The 24,565-nt window shown below is 42.8% G+C and overlaps 1 protein-coding gene across 6 annotated transcripts in view; it reads left to right on the top strand.

Annotated features, from left to right (window-relative positions):
- Window positions 1-24,565, top strand: part of DENND1B (DENN domain containing 1B) — a 422,418-nt gene that overhangs the window by 203,541 nt on the left and 194,312 nt on the right. For 5 of the 6 annotated variants that reach the window (XR_012235321.1, XM_073592973.1, XM_073592974.1 and 2 more), the window contains exons 8-9: window positions 8,609-8,668; window positions 11,899-11,952. Coding sequence is in view for 5 of the 6 variants with exons in the window: in XM_073592973.1 (XP_073449074.1) it covers window positions 8,609-8,668; window positions 11,899-11,952 (114 nt within the window). In the remaining variant the exon portion in view is untranslated. The remainder of the gene's footprint in view (window positions 1-8,608; window positions 8,669-11,898; window positions 11,953-24,565) is intronic. The other variant, XM_073592975.1, reaches the window with a different exon arrangement.

Consider the following 24,565-nt stretch of genomic DNA (forward strand, 5'->3'; position numbering starts at 1 on the left):
ATCATCACTGGATCCATCTCATTGTTAATAATATCTAGGTCTGATCCTAGAAATGGCCCTGTCCACAGTCATTCTTAGTAAGACTCCCTCTGCTCTTACTTTGGGGCTCATCAATAGTCTAGGAGAAAATAAAGACTCTGCTTTTGCATAAGGCAGTTCCTTATGCCAAATTTCACTCCAGGACATTGCAACTCAAAATTCTGGCAACGTGGGACAAGAGATTTCAGTCTCTGGATCGTCGCATATGCCAGGCTTGAATTGGCATGGTGGGTTCAGTGCTGGAGTCAGGAAAATCTTTTCTCCCATTGGTATGGAAGATTTTTAGGATGGAGTACTAGATGCAAACTATATTTTTAAACATTCTACAATTCCTGGTGTTCTGTAAGTTTTGCCAGATGGGTGTTGAGGGCTCATATTTATGGAACAGGAACAAAAATTTAAAATGCATTTGAGCTAATAGCTTCAGTCTCAATGTCCAACTCAAAGTCTTCTCAGCCAGGACCACTTGCAGTTTCCAGTAGTCAGTTCAAGGGAATGACAGAGGTTAAAGACAAAAGAGAGAAAGGAAACTTCTCATGAATGCAATAAAACCCTTTTTTAAATATTTATGTAAAACATGAACTTACATGTTATCTGTCAGTATGGTTGTCAAAGTACACAGCCAGGCTGCAGGGGGGGAAGTCCTAAGTATCAAGGCCAACGGTGTGTGAAGGTGTATATATGATCACACCCCTCCACCACAAGATTCCCGACAGACTGTTTTAAGATGGCACCTGCCTACTCTATCCATGCTGAATCTCAGCTGAGACAACAGCTGGAGTTTTGGCTGAAAAATGTACTATTCACTGCCTCTTAGGAGTGTCAGGTCACCTAGAGGCTGGGTGACAGATGCACACCATTGGGATCAGGAGTGCACCGCAAGGTAGTGGACCCTACGGCTGACTGCTGCGGATTGAACCCTGGAAGGTTCAGGAAGCAGGTCTACTGGATCAGTGACACAGATCCCACTGGGAGCTAGAGCATAGATTCCCCAGGGCGCGGAGTCTAAGAGCCAGCAGGTGTTCACCAGAGCCTTTAATGGTAAGGATGGACTGCGCTGCAGTCTGGCTCCAGGTCGCGGCCCCCAGGGTCTCACAGCTCACGGTAGACTACAGGAGAAGAGGAAGGAGGCAGCGGGCTGGAACAACAAGGAAAGTAAGGGACAAGCCAAGGTCAGGGCCACAAGCAGACAAGGACAACAGAGTACACGCCAAGGTTCAGGGTCACAGGCAAACAGGGATGGTCGGGAACACGCCAAAGGTCAGGGTCACGTGCAGACAGGAATAGTTAAGAACAGGCCAAAGTCGGTAACAGGAATCAGATGTAGGAAACACAGCAAGTACACACAGAGGCTAAGACACAATGGTTGATCAGCACTGCTGGCTTGCAGTGCACAGGTTAATATAGGGTTCCCTGATAGGGCCTGGGGTGGGGCCATGCTTAGAGGAGAGGTTACAAAAGCAGTCAGGTGAGAGTCAGCTGGTCTCTAGAGATGAACACATGGAGCCAGGTATGCTGATCGACAAACTCTATTGCATAACCATGACAAGGAGACTTGAAGCATTAGTGACATGTTTTGGAGGCAGATCCCCCTTTCTCAAGCCTATATGACTGGGCACACCGACTTCTCTTATTTGCAGTATGATGCCCGTGTACTATGACTACTATTACATTTATGTACCAATATTCCTTGTTTATGTATCTTTTTTAAATTGGCAGCTGTTGGTGATATCTATGCATGTAAACAATTTTACTTGAATAAACCATATACTGTATTTACTACTGTTAAGTTTACTGGCGGAAACGGTACCCACTTCATTTAAAGTCCCGGGGCGAATCCTTCGTTTTATTATATGTTTTGGCAGATGAAAGTGTGTTACTGGGGACACAAGACCTTTCCCCTTTCTTCTCTTATTTGCAAACAATAATTCTGCATATTTATATCTGCCTTACTACCACTTAACAGAAGCTAAAAGGAAAGGATCCACTCTAATTGCATGTTCACTATTTAAAACTATTAGCTTCCTTAAATTGTGAGCATATCCCTTTGAGGGCATTTCTGGTGAACACTCACAGCTCACTATGTGCCATAGCTCAGACTTTTTAATATAGTTCTGTCTAGAGCATTCATAGTCCATTAGGGGTTAAGACTTATACACATGCACATGGGGTAGATGTATTATTTTGTGCTGTGTTTAATACATGGTACAGTAAAAACAGTTGTTTTCTTTAGTGCTTTTTCTTTATCGTACATCACGGGACACAGAGCAGCCATAATACCGAACTGGGTTGTACGGCACTTATAGGTGAATGAACACTGGCAAACCAAAAAGACAGGAAGTCTTCCCCTATATAACCCCTCCTACACAGGAAGTACCTCCATTTTTTCACCAGTGTTTTGTAAGGCGATGGTCATGGTTGGAGAAGCTCTCCATGATCTAGCTAAGAGAATGGTCCTGGAACAGATTCTAGAGGATTTAAAGGACTATATAATCGGATCTATTCGGACAGTGATACACTAAGATGGATGGTACCCGAGCCTCGTCTACATAAGAAGATTACCAGGTATTGCCTGTAATGTGACCCTTTGGGCACTGGACCCTGGGATCCGGACCCTTGGTAAGAAAAGACCCCAAAGGCGATCCAGCAGGGTGCTTTACAGGTCCAAGGGAGTGGCCCCATATTCAGGGGAATCGGTCCTTGAAGGTGCAAGAGACAGCACCCGCCGTGATGGGGGAAGATTGGAATATAGCTTTTAGGCAGAATCTTGAGATAGGACTGGTAAGTGTTTTTAAAAAATCCTTTGCACTTGCTTAAACCGGAAAATATATTGCACAGTCTCTTACTTTTTTTATAGGACCAGGTGTCATATTTTTTCTAAAATAAGGGACGGGTTTCCACGCTCACGAACCTAAAGGCCTGCAGCCTCCCCTTACACTTACCCCCTAGGGAGTGAGTTAAATATTAATGGAAAATCTATTAGGGGTAAATGGCGCTACCTTACCAGGGTACCTTGATTTATAATTGGATGAACCTCAAAGGGACAAAGAAATCAGAAAAAATATAATAAATAAATACACCCCTTTATCATACATTAGGTAGTGGATCTATGTGTCCAGCATTACCTGAATGGACTGTACTAACAGATCAGTCTCATCCCTACATGCAGGCGTGCATCATGTGGCTAATCTTCATAAATTGATTACGTGACAACTTATAAAAATTAATGTATGACAATCCAATAAAAATAAAATAAAATAAATAAGACACCACGATAAAAACTTATGTTGATTCCCAAATGTGTCCAAGTGTGCTTATAAGTATAAAGGTGAATTAAATAGTCCCAACATTAGGTATATAGTGCAGGACCGCACATTAAATAATAAAAAAAAAAAAAAATATAAAAAAAAAAAAAATAATAATAATAAAAAAAAAAAATAAAAAAAAAATAAAAATGTTTATTATTTAATGTGCGGTCCTGCACTATATACCTAATGTTGGGACTATTTAATTCACCTTTATACTTATAAGCACACTTGGACACATTTGGGAATCAACATAAGTTTTTATCGTGGTGTCTTATTTATTTTATTTTATTTTTATTGGATTGTCATACATTAATTTTTATAAGTTGTCACTTAATCAGTTTATGAAGATTAGCCACATGATGCATGCCTGCATGTAGGGATGAGACTGACCTGTTAGTACAGTCCATTCAGGTAATGCTGGACACATAGATCCACTACCTAATGAATGATAAAGGGGTGTATTTATTTATTATATTTTTTCTGATTTCTTTGTCCCTTTGAGGTTCATCCAATTATAAATCAAGGTACCCTGGTAAGGTAGCGCCATTTACCGTCATATTTTTTCTGTCCACTGGGGGCAGTGGTGTCGTGGTGCGGCTGTGCTTTCTTTGTGGAGACTTCCAGCCTGGCTAATCCCAACAGGAGGCGGGCGACTCTTCATATTACCCGCCCTGTAAAACCCAGCTTCTACTCCGGCGCTGATGGATGGATGTGCACGTAGGAGGGGCGCGGCAGTTGTGCAGGATGCTATGAGCATGCACGTGGCAAAGGTGCATGCGGGACATATGCAGTAGGGGCGGAAGCGGCCATATTAGGAGGTGTCCAGACCTAGGCTGCTGTAAGCAGGCTGGAAGGGACACAGAGCGGTGTCAGCTGGGCATGTGAGTCACTGTGGGTGGATAAACCAGGGCACTGCAGGTCCTGTAAGAGCTGTGTACTGCAAGGACTAAGTGTAGTATTTTGCAGGTTGAAGTGCATAAAGTGGTGTTTTTTGTACCTCAAGTTTTGTCTCAGGCATGTCTTCCCGGAAGAGGAGTGGGGGAGGCACAGCGGGAAGGGGTGCGCGTGCACCACTATCGGTAATGGAGGATGCTAGCCTTACATCTGCTGTGTTTAATTCTCCTGAAAGACCCGAGGCAACTGGCCAGTCTGAGCCATTATGGTTGTCAGGCATTGTAGCGACAGCTAATGCTTCTGACTCAACCTACGTCACAAAGGACAACTTGGCATCAGCTTTAGCTGGACTGAAGGGAAAATAGCAGGTATGATTGCTTCAGTTTCCCAAGGTGGAAGAAAATGGGATCGATCCTCTGCACATGAGCCCTCACCTGCATTGGAACGGGATTGGGCAGAAGATGTGGAAGAAGTGGCAGTAAATGATCAGGAGAAAGGTCAGGCCACGGATTCCACCTCTGAGGAGTCGGGTTCTGAAGAGCCGTTTTCAGCCTCTCAATCCCAGAGACTGCTATTCTAGTCCCTTTACAGAGACGGTCCGATCAGGATTCAAATTGCCGGCTGTAGAGGTCCCTGAGGTTTCCTTTTCATCTTTAGGATCTCTTCGCCCTTCACAGAGTTCGCAGGCTTTTCCCTTGCAGCCGTTGCTAGAGCAAATTGTATATGCTGACTGGGATCACCCTGAAAACCTTTTTTTTTTTCCCTCCTAAAAGGTTTGCACTTTTGTATCCTTTGGAGGAAAAGTTTATAAAGAAATGGAGTATGCCATCTGTGGACGCTGCCATTTCTTCGGTGAATAAGAGTCTTACCTGTCCTGTAGCTAATGCCTAGGTGTTTAAAGATCCAGTGGATAAGAAATTGGAGTCTTTATTAAAGGCTTCATTTGCTATTGCTGGGTCTGCTGCTCAACCGGCAGTGGCAGCTGTTGGTATCTGTCAGTCTTTAAAGGACCAGGTGAAGCGGGGTAACTAAAACTGTCACCGATCAGGGGGTATCTGCTGAGGACTTGGCAGAATTACCTTGTGCCTTATGTTTTGCAGTAGAGGCTCTATAGGATGCCATACATCAGGTGTCCCGGCTGGCCCTGCTGTCAGTACATATGCACAGGATTCTTTGGTTAAAAAACTAGTCTGCGGAAATACCCTGCAAAAGATTATTAGCTGGTTTTGCTTTTACGGGGAGTGGCTGTTTGGAGAAGATCTGGATAAATATATCCAGAAGATTTCAGGGGGTAAAATGCGCATCTACCTGTTAAGAAGAGGAGCGGACGACCTTCCTTTAAGGTGTCTAGTGCTTCAGTACCCAGCACTTCTAATTTCAGGCAGTTTTGACGGCCTCAGCCGTCTGGGTCTAGGGGAAAGGTTCAAGGCCAGGGGCAGAAAAATCCCTGGGCCCAGAGACCCCCTAAAGCCAGTCCCAGACCCTCCTTATGAAGGGGTGCCCCCACTCACGCGGGTGGGGGGGCTATTAGAGTTCTCAGACGTCTGGAAAGAAGTGAACCAAGACAAGTGGGTTATTTCTACGGTGTTTCAGGGGTACAAAATGGAATTCTGGGGGCTTTCCCCCTCTCAGTTCTTAAGGTCCAACGTCCCCATTGATCCGGTAAAGAAAAAGTATTTTCTTCAGGCAATAGATCATCTAAGGTCATAATGAGTGATTTGAGGGGTTCGTGGGCTTTTACTCAAATCTTTTCATAGTCCCAAAGCCGAATGGAGATGTAAGGCCTATTTTGGATCTCAAGGCTCTGAATCAGTTTCTAGACATTCGCTCTTTCCGGATGGAATCAATCCATTCAGCTGTGGCCTCCTTGTATAGACATCAAGGACACGTACCTACATGTGCCAATCTGCAGATCCCATCAAAGGTTTCTGCGATTCGCAGTAGGCAACCAACATTTTCAGTTTGTGGCGCTGCCCATTCGGGTTAGCCAGGGCACCTTGTGTATTCACAAAGTTACTGGCCCCGGTATTGGCAGTTCTAAGATCTCAGGGAATATCGGTTGCAGGATACCTGGACGATCTATTATTGATAGATCAAACGGTTCCAGACCTGAGACAGAATGTAGCCCGAGCAGTTACATTTTTGGAAAGTCTGAGTTGGGTTCTGGACTGGTCTAAATCGGCCCTGCAGTCAGTTCAACACCTAGTATCTAGGGCTAATATTAGACACGGTAAAGACAAAGGTATTTTTGCCACCTTGGAAGGTTAGAGCCATTAAAGACCTCGTCCAGGTCATAAAAGGTAAAAAAATATCCCTCCATTTGTCTGTGTATGAGGCTACTGGGGAAAATGGTGTCCTCATTCGAAGCAGTCCCTTATGCACAATTCCACTCCAGACCACTACAGAACAACATTCTGTCTGTCTGTCTGGAACAAGACTGTACAGGCTCTGGACTGGCACATGTCTCTTCGGCTGAAAGTGCGTCAGAGTCTCAGTTGGTGGATGATAACCAAGAATCTGGTAAAAGGAAAGTCCTTTTTGCCTGTGGTCTGGAGGGTGGTGAGGTCAGATGCTAGTCTTTCTGGATGGGGGGCAGTCCTAGAGGAGGCCACCGTCCAGGGAAGGTGGTCCTGGAGGGAGAGGAGCTTGCCCATCAACATTTTGGAGATTCAGGCAGCCCGCTTGGTCCTAAGCTTCTGGACTTCCAGACTACAGGGATGTCCTGTGGGGGCCAGTCGGACAGTGCCACGACTGTGGCATACATCAATCATCAGGGAGGCACCAGGAGTCAGACAGCCCAGAAGGAAGTGGATCGCATGCTGACCTAAGCAGAAAGATTTGTTCCATCCCTATCAGCGGTGTTTATTCGGGGAGTGGAGAATTGTCAGGCGGACTTTCTAAGCCGCCAGCAAATGTTTCCAGGGGAGTGGTCCCCAAATCCTGAGATCTTTGCATCAATCTGCCGCTGATGAGGATTTCCGGATGTAGACCTGCTGGCGTCCAGGTTCAACAGGAAACTAAACAGTTTTGTGTCTAGAACCAGGGACCCCCTTTCATTAAGATGCCTTGGTAATTTCGTGGGATCAGTTTTCCCTGATATATGCCTTCCCTCCAATCCGGCTGTTGCCAAGGCTACTAAGCAGGATCTGTGAAGAGAAAAAGCTGGTGATCCTAGTAGCTCCAGCCTGGCCCAGAAGGACTTGGTACGCACAGATTGCAAGACTGTGGTGGGGAACCCATGGGTTCTTCCACTCCGTCCAGATCTGCTCTCGCAGGGTCCAATATTCCACCCTGCTTTACGGTCTGGCTGTTAAAACCAGGATCTTAAAAGACCGAGGCATTTCTCAGCATTGCCTACCGTGTTGAATGCTAGAAAGCCAGTCTCTAGGAGTATCTACTACCAGTAAGGGCACACACTACCAGGAGAATGAGTGCTTCATGGGCAGTTCATCATCAAGCATTGACGGCTCAGATTTGCAAGGCTGCTACCTGGTCTTCGGTGCATACATTCACTAGGTTTTATCAGGTGAATGTTAGGACTCAGGAGGATGTTGCATTTGGACGCAGTGTACTGCAGGCAGCAATATAGATCCTGGGATTCTGATGGTGTTTCTTTGGTCATAATGGGTTCCCTCCCCTCAAAGGCATTTTTTGGACACGTCCCAGTTAGTTATTTTGGCTGCTCTGTGTCCCCTGATGTACAATAAAGAAATTAGGATTTTTTTTTCACAGCTTACCTGTAAAATCCTTTTTTTTGGAGTACATCATGGGACATAGAGATCCCTCCCCTCTTGTCTGGGAAGTTTATTGCTTGCTACAAAACTGAGGTACTCCCTGTGTAGGAGGGGTTATATAGGGGAGGACTTCCTGTCTTTTTGGTTTGCCAGTGTCCATTCACCTATAGGTGGTGTATAACCCAGTTAGTTATTATGGCTGCACTGTGTCCCGTGATGTACTCCAAGAAAAGGATTTTACAGGTAAGCTTTAGAAAAAAATCCTAATATTCATTGCCCCTTTTCAATTGTATTGTTCTGTGCTTGTCTTTTTTAAAATCTGGCTTATTTTCTATATTGAAGTGTATAACAATGCAGATTAGTGCTAAAACAAATTTGCTTCCTTGTAGAAAAGTAAAATGTACAACATTTAATATGTGTATATGAGCTTTTACTGATTATTGGTGCATTAGATGTATTACCTGCTGCAAAGACTGTAATGCAATTATAAGTGAAGGTCCTGCTGATAAAATAGGATATTATGAAATCATGCCTTCATAATAATTTGAGTTCTTCTGATACATATATTCACAGCCTTAGATATTATTAGCATGGTTAAAGCTACAAGTAGAATCTCTGTTTGTTGTTTACAAGAACCCACTACAGTTTGTTTCAAGTGAACCTGTTATAAAAAATGCTTCCTCTCCAGAGTTGGTAAGTGAAGGGCCGGGTGAGTTCTAGTTTTGTAGAAACTCTTTCCCAAATTTTAAAAAAAATTGATTATGGTGAACTTTCTCTTCTGCAATCATTCTGCATGCCACTTCCATTAAGCAAATTCTAATCTGGCAGTTTTCACTGAAATAATTTACTTATTTTGAAACTTTTACTTTAATTAGTAAATTGGAGTTGATTCCATTTTCCATCTTAAGTAGTTAATTAGAATTGATTTTTTTCCTATTCTTTTTTTTTAATATCCCTTTCACTGGAAATGTTGGGGCAAAAAGGTGTGCTTTTGTACTAGTTTTCAAGTGGGTTTTTTATTTTAATTTTATGGAGAAGCAAACTGTAAAACAGCATTTCTCAACCAGGATTCCATTAAGCCGTAGGCTTACTCCAGAGGTTGCTAAGGGTTCCTTGAGCAATGAGCAACTTTTGCCTCTGAGTAAACACTGACAGCAATGGAGTTTTAAGCTATCTGTAAGGGGGGATTCTTCTCAATAAACACAAATGTGGGGAGTATCCTACCTAGTGACCATCACACTGCATCTTGAGCTGTAGGTAAAGTAATTACAACCCCAATTCCAGAACTGTTCTGTGGTCTGACAAATCAAAATTTGCCATTATTTTTGTCAACCATGGGCGCCATGTCCTCCAGACTAAAGAGAAGAGGAACCTTCCAGCTTGTTATCAGCGCTCAGTTAAAAAGCCTGCATCTATGATGGTATAAGAGTGCATTATAGAATGGCAGCTTGAACATCTGGAAAAGCATCATCAAAGTTGAAAGGTATATCCGGGTTTTAGAGCAACAAATGCGCCCATTTGGATGAATTCTTTGTAGGGAAGTCCTTGCAGATTTCTGCTAAACTGCATACTGCTTGTCTATAACAATGCTGCATAGTAGAAAGGTCTGAGTGCTCAACTGGCCTGCCTGCATTCCAGACCCGTCACCGAGTAAAAATATTTGCATCTTGAAATGAAAAATAAAACAAAGAAGACCTGGGACTGTTGAGCAGTTACCATCCTATATCGGGTGAGAATGGGACAACCTAAAACTCCAGCAACTGGTTTCCTCAGTTCTCAGATGTTTACAGAGTGTTTAAAGAAGAGGGAATGCTACATCATAGTAAAAATGACCCTGTCCCAACTTTTTTGAGACGTGTTGCTGCTCAATTTCAAAATGACCCTATTTTTTTCATAAAATTGTACATTTTCTCAGTTTAAACATTTGATATGTTTTCTATTATCTATTGTGAATAAAAATATAGGTTTATGAGATTTGCAAATCATTGCATTCTGTTTGTTGCTTCCCAACTTTTTTGAAATTGGGGTTGTATTGGCAGGAATTCCCTAAGCCCAGAAATTAATTTCCTGGGATTCCTCCTTGTCAAAAAAGTTGAGAAAAGCTGTTGTAAATGACGATTATTTTTTATTTTTCAAACTCTTTATTTAGAATACAAAGGCAACCAAGAGATCACATCAATATCTGAACTGTGAAAATGTAGTCCAACAGAGTGAATGCATGAATAGCATAATACCACAAAACACATGGTGTACAAGAAAAAAGAAAAATACTGCTATAGTAACTAATGTATGACTACTAAAAGGAAAACGAGGTTGGATACCCAAATTTTACCATATCAGAGGGAAGTAGGAAAGAAGAGGAGGAGATAGAAGGGGAAAGAATGAGTAGAGAGGACACATTGGAGGAAAAAAGTAAAGGGGGGTGGGGGGAGGGGTAAAAGGGGGAAAATCAAACAAACACGCTGGCCCGGGTGGGCTATTTAGGTCAGTTGAGGGATGCCATCATCTGTAAATATACACATATTCCATGGAAGCCACGTTTTCTTATAACTTTCATGCTTGTTTAGTGCTGTAAGCACCAAATCCTCGATTTTATTGACGTCCTCGACCTTTCTGAGCCACATTTGAATAGAGGGAGGGTCAGGATCTTTCCATCATAAAGCGATGCAATGTTTGTAAAGGAAGATTCTTAACACTAGCCTAGCACGTGGTAACTCCAATCTTTTCTCTTTTCCAGAGCTATTGCTGTTGTTGGTATCTTTCTCACATGACTGGGATCCTGGCTGTGCCCCCCCCCTCAGCTGCATTCAGTGGTTCCATTCACTGGCCATTATGTCATTATAGGACCCAGTAATTATGTAGTGGCCAACACATAAGACCAATAGAGTTCAATGGGAGACGTAACATCAAACACATTCTCTCTCTGTAAGAGAACAATTGGGGTCACCTCCTTTAGACTCAAAATAATTAGTAATCTTTTTTACAGCTGCTTCTCTCTGTTTTTTACTTTATTTACTTTGAATATTACTGCCTCTTTAAGCCGGCCATAAATGGTGTGATTTTCTTTCTTGCAACCACGAGTTGCAGAAAAGAAAATCGCTCAATTTCCCTATCAACACTGACTGTTAAAGTAGAATTCCTGCTTACGCCTAATTAGTCTTAAAAATGTCCCCTCCCCCATAATAACAGCTTTATTGACTAACCTGTTTTTCAACCTGTTCCGGTCACATTATCACATGCTGCTGTGCCAGCCAGCGGTGACTGCAGGAGAGAGGAGGGAACGCAGACAACGGCTGGGATATGCAAGCCCATGGGTGATATCACTGGTCCCAAGCGTTGTCTTCTCCTCTGTAGCCGCCGCTGGCTGACACAAGGGATCACATGACTGGACTGAAGTGACTTGAGAATAGGTAAGTATATACATATTTTTTATACAAGTTAGTTAACATAGGTGTAAGGAAGGAACTAGTAGGGTTGAGGCTGAAATGCTACAAAAGCTATAAAACTACAAAAAGAAGTGTAGCTTTTATTAACTGGAGAACACATGGGGTCTTGTTAATTTTAAATTCATAAACCACTGAGTGCTGTGAAGATGGAACTGTATGGCTGTGTTAGATCCCTGACACACCTGTTTAACATACCTGATGCACATGATCATATAAAAATTATCACTTAGTGTAAAGGACATACATTACACAGTCTATTTTTTGTGTAACATTGACTTGGTGTATCCTCAACATTTTCAGTCTTTAAAATTGTAATTATTTTCCATCATTGGATATTGCAATAATCGTCCATACACCTATCAGAATACTCATTCATCTTTTTACTCTATCCCTGTCCTAGCACCAAACCTCAAATTAGGATCCTTATTAAATCCAGATTAACCTTTGTTGTATTTTTCCTCCTCTTCCTTCTCCTAGCATTCGTATTTTATTACTCCTGACGTAACCGGACTGCCAACAATCCCTGAAAGTGTATGTATCTAATTGGGTTTTAACCACTTGTCTGTTTTCCCTGAATGCGCCTGTTTACTTGTTAACTCAATCACTTTGTGCGTTCTGTTTTATATTAACGGGAGAATCCTACATGAATCTGAGAAATACCTAGTAATAAGGGGGCAATTACTGAGAAACAGCATTGTGCAAAGCCTTATTCCCTCCAATGCAATGTAGTTGAGATGAATTGGTACTTGAAAATCTGTATGGGCCAGATATTTATGGTTTTCCATTGCTCAAAGAGTTACCTTTGTTTATTCTTTAATGGAAAATGTAACATCTGTTTACATTTTTTGGTTTTGGCCATGAAAGTAATGACTTTTTTCTCAAAACATTTAGCAAGGCTTGGTTCACATTAGCCGACTCCAAAGCTGTGTGATTTTCAGTGCAACTTTGGAGTTTGACTTTGATACGACTTTCCTGGTACTGAAGTCATGCCAAAGTCAAACTAGTGCAGGAACCTTTTCTGAAGTCACAGCAACTTCTGTAGTGTAAATTGCAACAGCTCTCATTGAGATACATAGCATTTCACATGTCCTGCAACTTTGGGTCTCACAAGTCATAATCCTAACTTGAGCCTAAAATAGGATTGCATTTGGTCTCAGAATAATTGAATGAAAGGTTTTCTTTTTACAATGGCAATTTCTTTTTTTTTTGTGTGTGTATGCTTCTGATGCCCTTTTGCAGGAATGAGGAGGAAACCACTTTATGCCCTCACTTCCTTCAGGTTTCACCCACTGCACCCCCTATAGCTGAAATCTGTTATTAAATTACATCAGATTAAAATAGTAAGACTTTGTCTTTTAACAATAATAATCATTGGTGTGATAGTGGCCCTCTGTTATTCTTAGAAACATACTTATAGACATTAAATAACAGCCATTTGATCCAGGTTTTTTAACCACTTCCAACCCATGGACGTCATATGACGTCATTGACTGAGTGGGGATATCTGAATGATAGCTACAGCTATCATTCAGATATCATCTTTTTCGGTCAGCGATTCTCTGCACCATAAAGACAATCATAGCGGAAGTTAAGCCGCTTGACCGTTCTTACAGGCGACGGGAGGGGGACCTCCGGTGCTTATACCGGTTTGCTTGTGCATGAATTGGCCGCCGCAGGAAGTTGAGCATAGAGCTTTCTGGTGACCAGATGGTACCCAGTCATCTCTATGCCTTTCAGGGGCCCTGGCGCGATCTTATAATGTCACGCCTGGGCCGGCAGAAGGAAACATTGTCGGGGACGCGGCTGCAAAAGCAGAGACCGTTCATTTTTTTTTTTATCTCTGTCTTTGCGGCCTGGAGGAGAGATGTGGGGTCTATAGACCCCACATCTCGTCATAAAGAGGACCTGTCACGCACTATTCCTATTACACGGGATGTTTGCATTCCTTGTAATAGGAATAAAAGTGATCAATTTTTTTTTTTTTAATGAGAAAGTGTAAAAATAGAAAAATAAAAGTAAAATGAACAATAAAAAAAAAAAAATGTAGAGCGAGAGCAACAATTCTAGCTCAACACCTCCTCTATAACTCTAAACTGGTAACCTGTAAAAAATGTTAAAGCGTCACCTATGGAGATTTTTAAGTACCAAAGTTTGGCCCCATTCCATCAGTGTACACAATTTTAAAACGTATCATGTTAGGTATCTATTTACTCAGCGTAACATCCTCTTTCATATTATACAAAAAAATTGGGTTAACTTTACTGTTTCATTATTTTTTAATTCATGAATCTTTTTTTCTTCCTCAAAAAAAAAAAACGTGTTTGAAAAATTGCTGCGCAAATACCGTGTGACGTGAAAAGTTGCAACGACCGCCATTTTATTCCCTAGGGTCTCTGCTAAATAAGCATACAGTGGAACCTTGGATTACGAGCATAATCCATTCCAGGAGAATGTTTGTAATCCAAAGCACTCGCATACCAAAGCTAGTTTGAGACAGAAGACAATGGAAACAAAGTTAATTTGTTCCGCATCGACTTCTATGGGGGGGCGCCGGAGAGCCTCGGAAATACTCAGGGACAGCTCGGCTGAACTTGGAAAGGCTTGGAAATGCTCGGGAACAGAGTATTTCCGAGTGTTTTTTGAGTATTTCCTAACGGCTCCGAACCGTTCCAAGTGTCACTGGCGCCCCCGGACCTCTGGCCAAATGCGGTACTGCACACCCCATTGGCTTAAATCCTGCTCATTTTGCGAGACAACACTCGCAAACAGAGTCAGGATTTTAAGTTGCTCGTCTTTAAAAACACTCGTTAACAGCGTTACTCGTAAACCAAGGTTCCACTGTATAATGTTTGGGGGTTCTGAGTAATTTCCTAGTAAAAAAAAATGTGATTTTTACATGTAGGAGAGGAGTGCCAGAATAGGGCTGGTATAGAAGTGGTGTAATCTTCACGTATTGATTTGTCTGCTAAAACGTGTACCTTTCATCCCGACTTATAAGCCCACATTGCTGGCATTGTTTTCTCTCCAACTCCCCACTTCTTCTATCTCCCAGCCCCATTGGCATAAATTGATATTCTTATCAGATGTTGCTATGTTTGTGCAACCACCTCCTGAAGTCTACTGCCACCTTTATGAAGCTGCATAAGTACTATGTCACAGAGGTGGCAATAGACATATCCCCTTTCAATAATAATTGTAACAACCATGAGAAAAGAAGACCTTTAAACAGTCAAGGATTATTCACACCTTGGTCCATCTATAGTGTATGGTGCCTCATTAGTGTGCAGCCAGTCAGAATCCAAGTATCTTTTTTTGTATTTCTAAGTATCGAATGTATGTATATAGAAATTTTAAAGTATCTACATTTAGGCCCCTTTCACACTGGGGCGGTGGGGGCGTCGGCGGTAAAACAGCGCTATTTTTAGCGTTGTTTTACCGTCGTTTTTGCGGCTGTATTCAGCCGCTAACGGTGCGGTTTTAACCCCCGTTGGCGGCCGAAAAAGGGTTAAAACCGCTCGTACAGCGCGGCTATAGCTGCGGTATAGCTGCGCTGTCCCATTGATTTCAATGGGCAGGAGCGGTTTAGGAGCGGTGAACACACCGCTCCTTCACCGCTCCAAAGATGCGGCCCGCAGTACTTTTTTACCGTCCTGCCAGCGCACCGCTTCAGTGTGAAAGCCCTCGGGCTTTCACACTGAACAAACAGCGGAGGCTGTTTAGGGGCGGTTTGCAGGCGGTATTTTTAGCGCAATAACGCCTGCAAACCGCCCCAGTGTGAAAGGGGCCTTACAGAATCACTGGATGCTATTTATTTGTGATGGTTAAAAGTTAAAATATCTTTTAATTAAAAATGTAAAGTAGACGATTCGAAGAAGATGCTAGCAAATGTTTTCAGCATTAAACTGGCCACACAGGAGACTGACCAATCAGAGTTTAACAAGGATGGTTCAGGTTAACAATTTTCTACAACCATTACATATTTTCTACAACCATATACAGATGTTGCAAATGCATTAGACCTTGTAATTCCATTTTAGTAGATTAAATACTCAGTTATGAGTGTAAAAGTTTTAGGCAATTGTCAAAAAAATCTAAAATGAGGATGCTTTAAAAAAATAATGCAGTAAATATTTTTTCCTTACTAATTAATGACCTACATAATGCATAAACAGAAAAAAAAATACAACTATTACTGAAACCAATACTTGATGGGTCCACTCATTGCCTTTTAATAAAGCATCAATTATCCTAGGTACACAAGCACACTATTTTTTAATAAAACTGGGCAAGTAGGTTGATTCAGATCTCTAGGAGAACTAATCACAGTTCTTCTGTGAATTTAGGCTGTCCCAGTTTCTTCTGTCCCTTTATGGGCTTGTTTACACTTGCCTAAATTTATAATGCTCAACAAACGCTCCTATAGCGTTTGCATGGCGTTAGTATGGGCGTTAAACAGGCATCAGTGAGCTTTAGTATGGGCATTAGACAGGCGTTTTACAAGCATTAATGAGGAGTTAAAAAAGCTCCCCAAACGCCCTATGGGCAGTTTTGAAGCGCTTGACAAGCGTTAAAACTGCTCCACAAATGCCTTTTCCATTACAGTAAATGAACGAGTCTTAACGCCCCGCAAATGCTCTGCAACTGCCTGCCAGAGCATATGCGAGGCATTACCATAGACTTGAATGGGAGGCGTTGAAGCCTTTCAAATGCCTTCTGACTCGACATGAGGCTTCAATTTTGCAGTGACATGACGCTAACACTTAGTGTGTACAGCACTATGTGCTGTCTATTGTATCTTGTGCATGGGTGTTTGAGGGGCCTTTTTAATGCCTCTCGAACGCCTGCTCTTAATGCCTTAATGTGAACTCAGCCTTATGTAATGAATATTCCCAGACAAACTCAAAAATGTTTTGATTATGGCTCTGTGGGGGCCATCCATATCTTCCTGGTCTACTTTTTTTTTTGTTAAAGATAGTTTAATATCTTTTTTTTTTTTTTTATAGCTTTGGCTGTATGTTTTTGAGGTCACTGTCCTGTTTCAGTATGAATTCCGGATCCCTGATGATATTGCATGATGGATAACTATCTACTTTTGCTTTTCTGTGTTGAGGAAACCATTAGTTCTGACCCAATTCCTAACTGCATGTGCAGAAATGCAGCCCTAAACCTAAGGAAAACCTAAAGAAAACTCCACCATGCTTCACTATTGCCTGCAGACACATTCTTCTACCTCTCTCCAGGCTTTCAGAAAAAAAAATGGCTTTTGTTAGAGCTAAATATTTCAAATTTGGAATCAACAGTTCAAAGTAATTACGTAACACATACGGGGGAGGAGCTACCTAGCGGACATCAACCGCTGCCATCGTTTCCTTACTTGCTGCTATGTACTAACATGGGACATCTATATCTGGTGTCTTTTTTACTTATATTGCTGTATTGAGCCTATTCACGGCTTTTAATAAATTACTATTTATTCAATAGAGAGCACTTAGATCGTGTTCCTTTCTTTTACACCACCTTCGGCTATCCCGTTTCCATTTGGAGTGCTAGCTACCATCCTCCTATTGAGGATATATGGTCTTTTGACCTTCTGTTAGTTAATTCAGAGGTCCATCGGATCTGGTAAGCGCCTAGTTTATCAGCTGGTGGAGGTGGTGTCACTCAGGATTCTGCAGTATTCCTCATGAGGTTTTCTCCATCCTTTATCCTGGGACTTGTGGTTCCTCTGCAAAATATATTGTGTCTACAGACTCATTCTTATATTGTGCTGCACTTATTTTGTTGTTTGCAAAGCAATTACTGCCAATCTTTGAAAATATAACTGACTGCACAAAATAAAAAAAAAATACCTAATTTATACTAAGCAGCTGAACATTTATAGCTGCATTTATATAAATCAGGTTGAAAAACTAAAAAATCATAGCGCTGCAGTACTGTTTTTTTGTTTTTCAAACTGCTAGGCTTCGCATATCAGTTCCTGTGGTTTCACGCATGGGTAAGTTGATTGGCTTTGTTTCTTTGTCGGGGTTTGCCTCCCAATCATAGCATGCCTCAGTTTTTTTTCTAGTATCCTAGGAAAATGGATGCCTTCTCTCCTGATACTCTGCATTGCCACAAAATTCATACCCTGAACCCGCTGGGAAGAGAATGTGTCTCTTTGCCCTGAACTCTGCATTAGATGCTTGCTTAGGTACCTGTGATGCAAAATGTTAAGTCGGCCTCTGAGAGCATTACAGGTCCAGGGCTTCGCTGCACCTGTGTGGTGGAGCCCTGTCCTAGAAGATTCCCTAAGGTATGCGTGCTGCACAACGTTCTGGATTTTGCCTTTCTTTCCCCTGTTGTGTCTGGGAAGTTGGCTGCAAGGCCCCTGCTTGGCCTCAGCTACAGTCAGTACAACATTTGTTTACAGGAAGCCTGATTGGTGCATGCATTTATTTTGCCTCTAAGGACTTAATTCACTGGATCTGCACGTGCTTAGACCTGATTGACCTCCGCCATCTCCTACGCACCTACATCAGTGGTACGATCCTCTGGATTTTGACTGTCCTTGTTGAGGACATACCTGTGTTTAAAGTCCGAGTAAATAAATGCTAGAAGTCCTTTCTAAGGCTTTATTCTCCCTCACAGATCCTGTCCTGCAGCCTGACATTGTGACTATATCAATCTGCCAGACCATACCTGTCTGGTCCAAGGTTGTGTCCCAGGATCATGGATTATCCTAATGGATTCTTTTTCCTCCAGTAGCTGGAGCTTAAGCCTGTAGCCTTACACTGTTATGTTGATTAGCTAGTGAATATTATATGTTAGATATTCAGAATGGGCCTACCTTTGGTACATTTTCTAAGGACACTTTAGCGCAAATGTTGGTTTGCAGACTATCAGTGCAAGAAACGCCTCTTGCATATGCCCTTTGATAGGAAACACTTCTTTGGTGAATCCTGGGAATTGATTAAGAAAGCGAGTACTCTTTTTGCTCCAGTAAAAGAAAGCAAAATCTCTGAGGAAAGATGAAAAATGCAGCGCTCTAAACAGAAGCAATCCAATTCTAGTGTGCAGTCTACAACACAGGTGCCAAGGCTCAGTGTGTCTTCTCACACTAAATACATTATATAAGAGAGAAGAGCTAGCAACTCCAACTCCAAAGTCATTGATGCAAAAATGTATTGGCTACATATGAGCATGCTCATATGTAGCCAATATATTTTTGCATCAAGGAGTTTGGAGTTGCTGGCTCTTCTCTTATATACAGCAAAATCTCTACCTAGGTCCAAGGCAAGGCCTGGAACTTTGTTACACCGTAAGTCCTGGATTTTCACTTCTGTGAGCAAATCCTCTTCATGATAAAGAGATGCCCCCACTTTTCAGGATGAGGGGAGCTCTGTTAGCCTTCGCAGCCATGTGGTCTCAGGACATTTCATACTTTTGGATCCAGGGGCTACAAACTGGAATTCCTCTCTCTGCCTCCAGCCTGCATGTTGTCAAACTTGTCAATGTTGTCACAAAGATTGTCAGACATTAAAGCTGCACTGTCACAGCTCCTATCTTCTCTCAAGGAGTCATAGCCATTATCCTAGAAAATGAAAGGTTTCAATGCATAGGTTTCTCCTTAAACTTGTGCACTGCACCCAAAGCAAAAGGGCATCTCATATTGGATCTAAAGGCTCTCAACACTAGGTAATAAAAAATGCATGCATTTTCCTTCACTCAAAATACTTTAAGGCCTCTAGACATCAAGGATGCCTGCTTACATGTTCCCATCCTCCTGACGCATCAATGCTACATTTATATCCCTTAACGTCTTTCAGGACAGCACCTTGAGAGCATGGCTCCACCCACTTGACAGGAAACACACCTCCACCAAACTTTAAAAGGAGGCTCCTTCCCACTTATCAGTTTTTGTGTTTCCTCCGGAGGGAACACATGTGGGAGTTTGGAGCTCTCAAGGTACTGTCCTGGGAGAACAGGCTCCCTACTCCACTATTTTTTCCTACCTCAAGAGAGCCGGTTCCTCCCATTTTCCACAGGCTTACGAGTGCCGGGTGGATAGGCTCCTTCTCCCTCGTCAGTGCTCGGGGAGAGCCAGGACTGCTCCAAGAATCGCTGCTCCCGGGCGGGGGTGTCAGGCATGGCAAGCACTTTTGTTTTGGCCAGCACATGTTTTTTTCCTGATGCTGCTGCCATCTTGGGAAGGGCAGTCAGAAGACTGCATCCGCCGGATGTGAGGTATCTGGAAGTGGGGCGGCATCGGACAAGCAGGCGCTAGGCCTCAATTCCGCTGGAAGCGCAGGGGGAGGAGGGAGGAATATGTCTGGTGCCTACATATTTCCGGTTCCGGTCGGCGCACAGGTGCTATTGGAGTCCGGAACTGGCGTTTTTCGCCACAAGCATCACGCTGCTGCCTCAGCATGGACTCAGGAACCGCAGCAAGTGGAACAGGCACAGGCACCAGCAAGGCCCAGGTAAGGAGCAGACTGTAGTTTCTGCTCAGCTTTACTGTGGGGTCTCTCTCTAGCTCTCTTCTCCCTAAATGTTTAGTGGGGCTTGAGGGTATTTTTTCCCCCTGGTGGCGGAGGGGCCTGTCAGGGCACATGAGGCTGGTGTTTTTATTCACTGTGCACCTGTGGTGAGCATCTTGAGTAATCAGGCTCACTCTAAAGGATGGTTTGTCTTTTTTTCTCTTTTTGTTCCCTTATCATGGCAGGCCAAGAGCTCTGACCCTGGGATTAAAAAGAAATGTCCTTCATGCAAAACTAAGTTAAATGAAGGCTGGAAAAAGACTTTATGTCAAACATGTATTGACTCCTTGGTGAGGGAAGAAACCGCTTCCACATGCAGTGATCTAATCGCATCTGCAAAAAAGGAATTGGATGCTACCATTCAATCCTTCAGATCCTCACTCACAAATCCATCCGCAAGTCAGCCCACTACCTCACAGTCCTCTCAAGGCTCACTGTTAGTCCCGGCAGTGGAGGCAGAAATGGGTCCTCTGAACCAGGAAGGACTTTCCCCCTCTCATTCTAATGAATCAGATAAGGACGGGGATGAGCTGAAGAATATGTCTTCCAAATATAAATTGTCTTTGGATCAAGTGGACGGCCTTTTGATGGCTATTTATGCTACTCTAGGCCTGGAGGAAGAGCATAAGGAAATGTCTTTACACGACAAAATGTATGCAGGGCTTGGCGAGTCCAAATCTCATATCTTTCCAGTCCACGCAGTGATTTCTGAAACAATCAAAAAAGAATGGGCTGATCCTGATAGGAAACCATTCTTCTCTAGGGCTCATAAGAGAAGGTTCCCTTTTGATGAAGCGGCTCTCTGTAATAAGGTTCCAAAACTTGATGCAGCCTTTTCTCAGGTGTCAAGATCTACTGATCTGGCATTTGAGGACATGGGGATCTTAAAAGACCCCATGGATAAAAAAAATGGATCAACATCTCAAGAGGACTCGGCAATCCATTATGGGCAACCTTAAGCCAGCAATGGCAACTACTTGCGTCGCCAGAAACTTGTAGTATTGGGTAAATCAGCTTAAAGCTCATATAATAGCGGATTCCCCTAAGCAAGAAATCCTTGATTCCTTTTCTACTCTCTCAGCAGCCTTAGCCTATGTCTCTGATGCATCAGCAGAATCTATCAGGATGACAGCTAAAGCTGCAGCCCTTACTAATTCTGTTGGACGGGCGTTATGGCTAAAGACCTGGCAGGGGGGCGCAGCATCTAAAAATAAGTTATGCGGAGTCCCTTTCCTAGGGGATTTATTGTTTGGCCTTGATTTGGATTCAGTTCTGGACAGGACTGCAGATAAAAAGAAATCTTTTCCTGTCAAGAAGAAGAAACAACCAGTCAAACGTTTTTTTCGTCCTCAAAGGGCTCAGGAAAAAAACAAGCCTCAAGAGAAAAAGAAAAGTTGATCAGGGCAGAGGGGAAAAGGCAAAGGAAATATCCTTTTCCATCCTCCTGCGTCATCCAGCAAGACGCAATAACAGCCGGTTACAGGTGGGGGGGAAGACTTCAGGGCTTTCTCCCCTATTGGGCAAGCATAACGGAAAACCAGTACATTCTGAATATGCTAGCCCAGGGTTACAGTATAAAATTTTCAGATCTCCCCCTAGAAAGGTACTTGGTGACAAATCTTCCAAGTGATGTAACAAAATCCCTAGCAATGAAGAACCTGTTAAAGGATCTGAAAGATCAAGGGGTTGTGACTCACGTCCCACAGGGGGCGCTTTATCAGGAATTTTAATCCCATATATTCCTGATAAAAAAGCCATCTGGAGATTTTCGGTTAATCCTAAACCTGAAACCGCTGAACAGATCAGTCCTATACAAAAGATTTCGTATAGACTCCATCTTCACGGTCAGAAACCTATTGACAAAGGAATGCTTTATGGCATCAATAGACCTTTGAGATGCATATCTCATATCTGTATATCCTAATAGCCCCGCAGTCTCAAAAAATTCCTAAGGTTGGCGATAAATTTGAGAAAAGAGGTTCTGCACCTACAATTCAAGGCCCTCCCCTTTGGCCTTTCTTCTGCCCCTCGAATATTTACAGAAATAATGGCAAAAGCGCTTGCACCTCTCCGCCTGCAGGGGATTGCGGTAATTCCGTACTTGGACGACCTACTCTTCTTTGCCCCTTCCAGGGAAAAATTGTTAGACGACCTCGGAAAAGCCCAAGGTCATCTAGAAGCCTTGGGTTGGATTATAAATATGCAAAAGTCAAATTTAATCCGACCCAGGAAGTACTATTCCTGGGGTATCAGATCTGTTCAAGGGAACAGAGAGTTTTTCTCCCAGAAGAGAAAAAGGTAAAAGTCCAAAATGTGGTAGCTTCCTTACAGACAAATCAGGAATTATCAGTCAGACAAGTCATGTCATCCCTAGGAACCCTAACCTCAACCATGCCAGCCATTCAATGGGAAAGGTTACATTTCAGACCTCTCCAGACTTTTCTCCTGAGAATATGGAATCACAGAACAGAATGTCTGGAAGCAAAGGTAAAAATCCCCACCAAAGTCAAAAGATCGCTTTGGTGGTGGAGAAGACAGGAAAATCTGTCAAAGGGCCTGCTCTGGTCGTTTTCAATAGAAAAGGTGGTAACGACAGATGCCAGCGTGTGGGGTTGGGGAGCTCACTTAGGTCAAAGCTTCACGCAAGGAGTGTGGTCTCAGACAGAAGCAAAGAGGTCCTCAAATTGAAGGTAACTAAGGGCAGTCGCCTTAGCATTAGATGCCTTCTCTCCAATCCTTCAAGGTTCCCATGTCCAGGTCCTCTCAGACAACGCCACTACCATAGCCTACCTAAACAAGCAAGAGGGCACAAGAAGCAAAACACTGCAGTTGCTAGCTTCAAAGATCCTGATTTGGGCAGAAAATTATGTACGGTCCTTATCAGCAGTCCACCTCAAAGGCACCTTAAATGTAGTGGCAGATTATCTAAGCAGAAGGTGGATTTAGGAGGCAGAATGGAGCTTGAATCCGGAAATTTTTACAATGATTACCAGGGCCTGAGGTCAACCACAAATAGACCTATTTGCGTCAGAAGAAAATACGCAACTCCCAGTATTCGTATTTGTTGCCCTTTTCTGTGCACTACACATAAAGGGCGTGGCCTGGTCGGAGTCCAGGCTGAGGTTGCCACTCCATTCGTTGCAGCAGGACACCATAGATGTGTGATTTCCAGGGGTCAGCCCTCCTTTCTTGAACCCTTGCAGGAGCCAGGGCCGGCTCCATCCTCTGTCAGCATTCTAGCAGTATCTGTGCATGCACTGTCTTCATACCCCCTCCCTATCGAGGCTGAGCGGCCCACACACATTTCTCAGGTCTGTGCACTATACCTCAGATGTAAGGTGCTAGCCCCTGTTCTTGCTGGGCTTTGCTCTCAGTGAGTACCCATAGTAGGATATCTGGATGAATTTCTGAGGGAACAGTTGACTCAAAAGTTTCTGTCAGCCAATGTCCATCAAACTCTGTGGACTCTAATCAGATTCAGGAGAACAAAAAAAATGTTGGTGGGCTCAAGACTTTATAGGCACAATAATGAGAGTATATGTAATTAAAATTCTATTTTATTTCGAAATTATTTTTTAAAAAAAAGGGAGGGATAGGGAATAAAGTAAGAAAACATACACAGTTTACAAATTATGCACTCCATACACAGCTGGATGGTATAGGTAATAAATAAATAAATAAAGATAAACGAAACTTTAGAACCAACAAGAGACATGCAACTTATTGATCTGTATAGTTACAGTACATTTCGTTGAACCAAACGCTATGTGATGGTGGCAATCAGATTCTGTCTAAGCTCGACATGTTACGCGCCGCATGCGCTTCTTCAGGAGCACAGAATTGAATACTGTAATGAATAATACAATTTGTAAAAAAAAAAAAAGCAACATAACAATATGTCTACATGCAAAATTGTATTTCAACAATATAATGAAATGGTAAAAAGAGAATCTAATCAGATTCACGTGAATCATGAATCTCCAGAAATTAGCACTGGAACCATCTCATCACTTGGTCCTGATCTTAGACACAAACCTACTCAAGGCTTTCCTTCCCATGGACAAACTTCAGTCTCTTTGCTCTCATGTTGGGTCACTGCAGTCCAGGATGGATCTGATCCTCTGTTTTAGCATGAGGCTCTTGGGCCTAATGATGGCCCCCAGTAAAGATTGTTGCATCTCAACATTCTGGTAGTATGGGAGAAGAGAGTCCAGTCTTTGGATTGTCCCATTTGCCTCACTAGAAGGACTAGGCTTCTTCTGGCATGGTGGATAACAAGTTCAGCGCTGGAATGGGAAAAATTCTTATTCCCAACGATTTGCAGGGTGTTCGCAATGGATGCCAGGTTATCGAGTTGGGGAAGATTTCTAGATACCCTCTTAGGACAAGGAACCTGCTCATTGGTGGAAGCTTTGCTCCCAGTCAATATTCTGGAACTCTGGGCAATTTAGTTATCCCTTCAATGTTGCACTTCAGTCGTACAATGCCATGGCAGTGGCTTACATCAACCATCAGAAAGACATCAAATGTCTTGTGGTGTGTGAACAGTGTGTGACAAAGCACGGGCGGGTCATACGTTCAGTGCTGGAATTGGAAAAATCTTTCCTCCCAATGATTTTGAAGGTGAG

This window comes from Aquarana catesbeiana, linkage group LG07 (assembly GCF_042186555.1).
Source record: "Aquarana catesbeiana isolate 2022-GZ linkage group LG07, ASM4218655v1, whole genome shotgun sequence".
NCBI classification, from domain to species: Eukaryota; Metazoa; Chordata; class Amphibia; order Anura; family Ranidae; genus Aquarana; species Aquarana catesbeiana.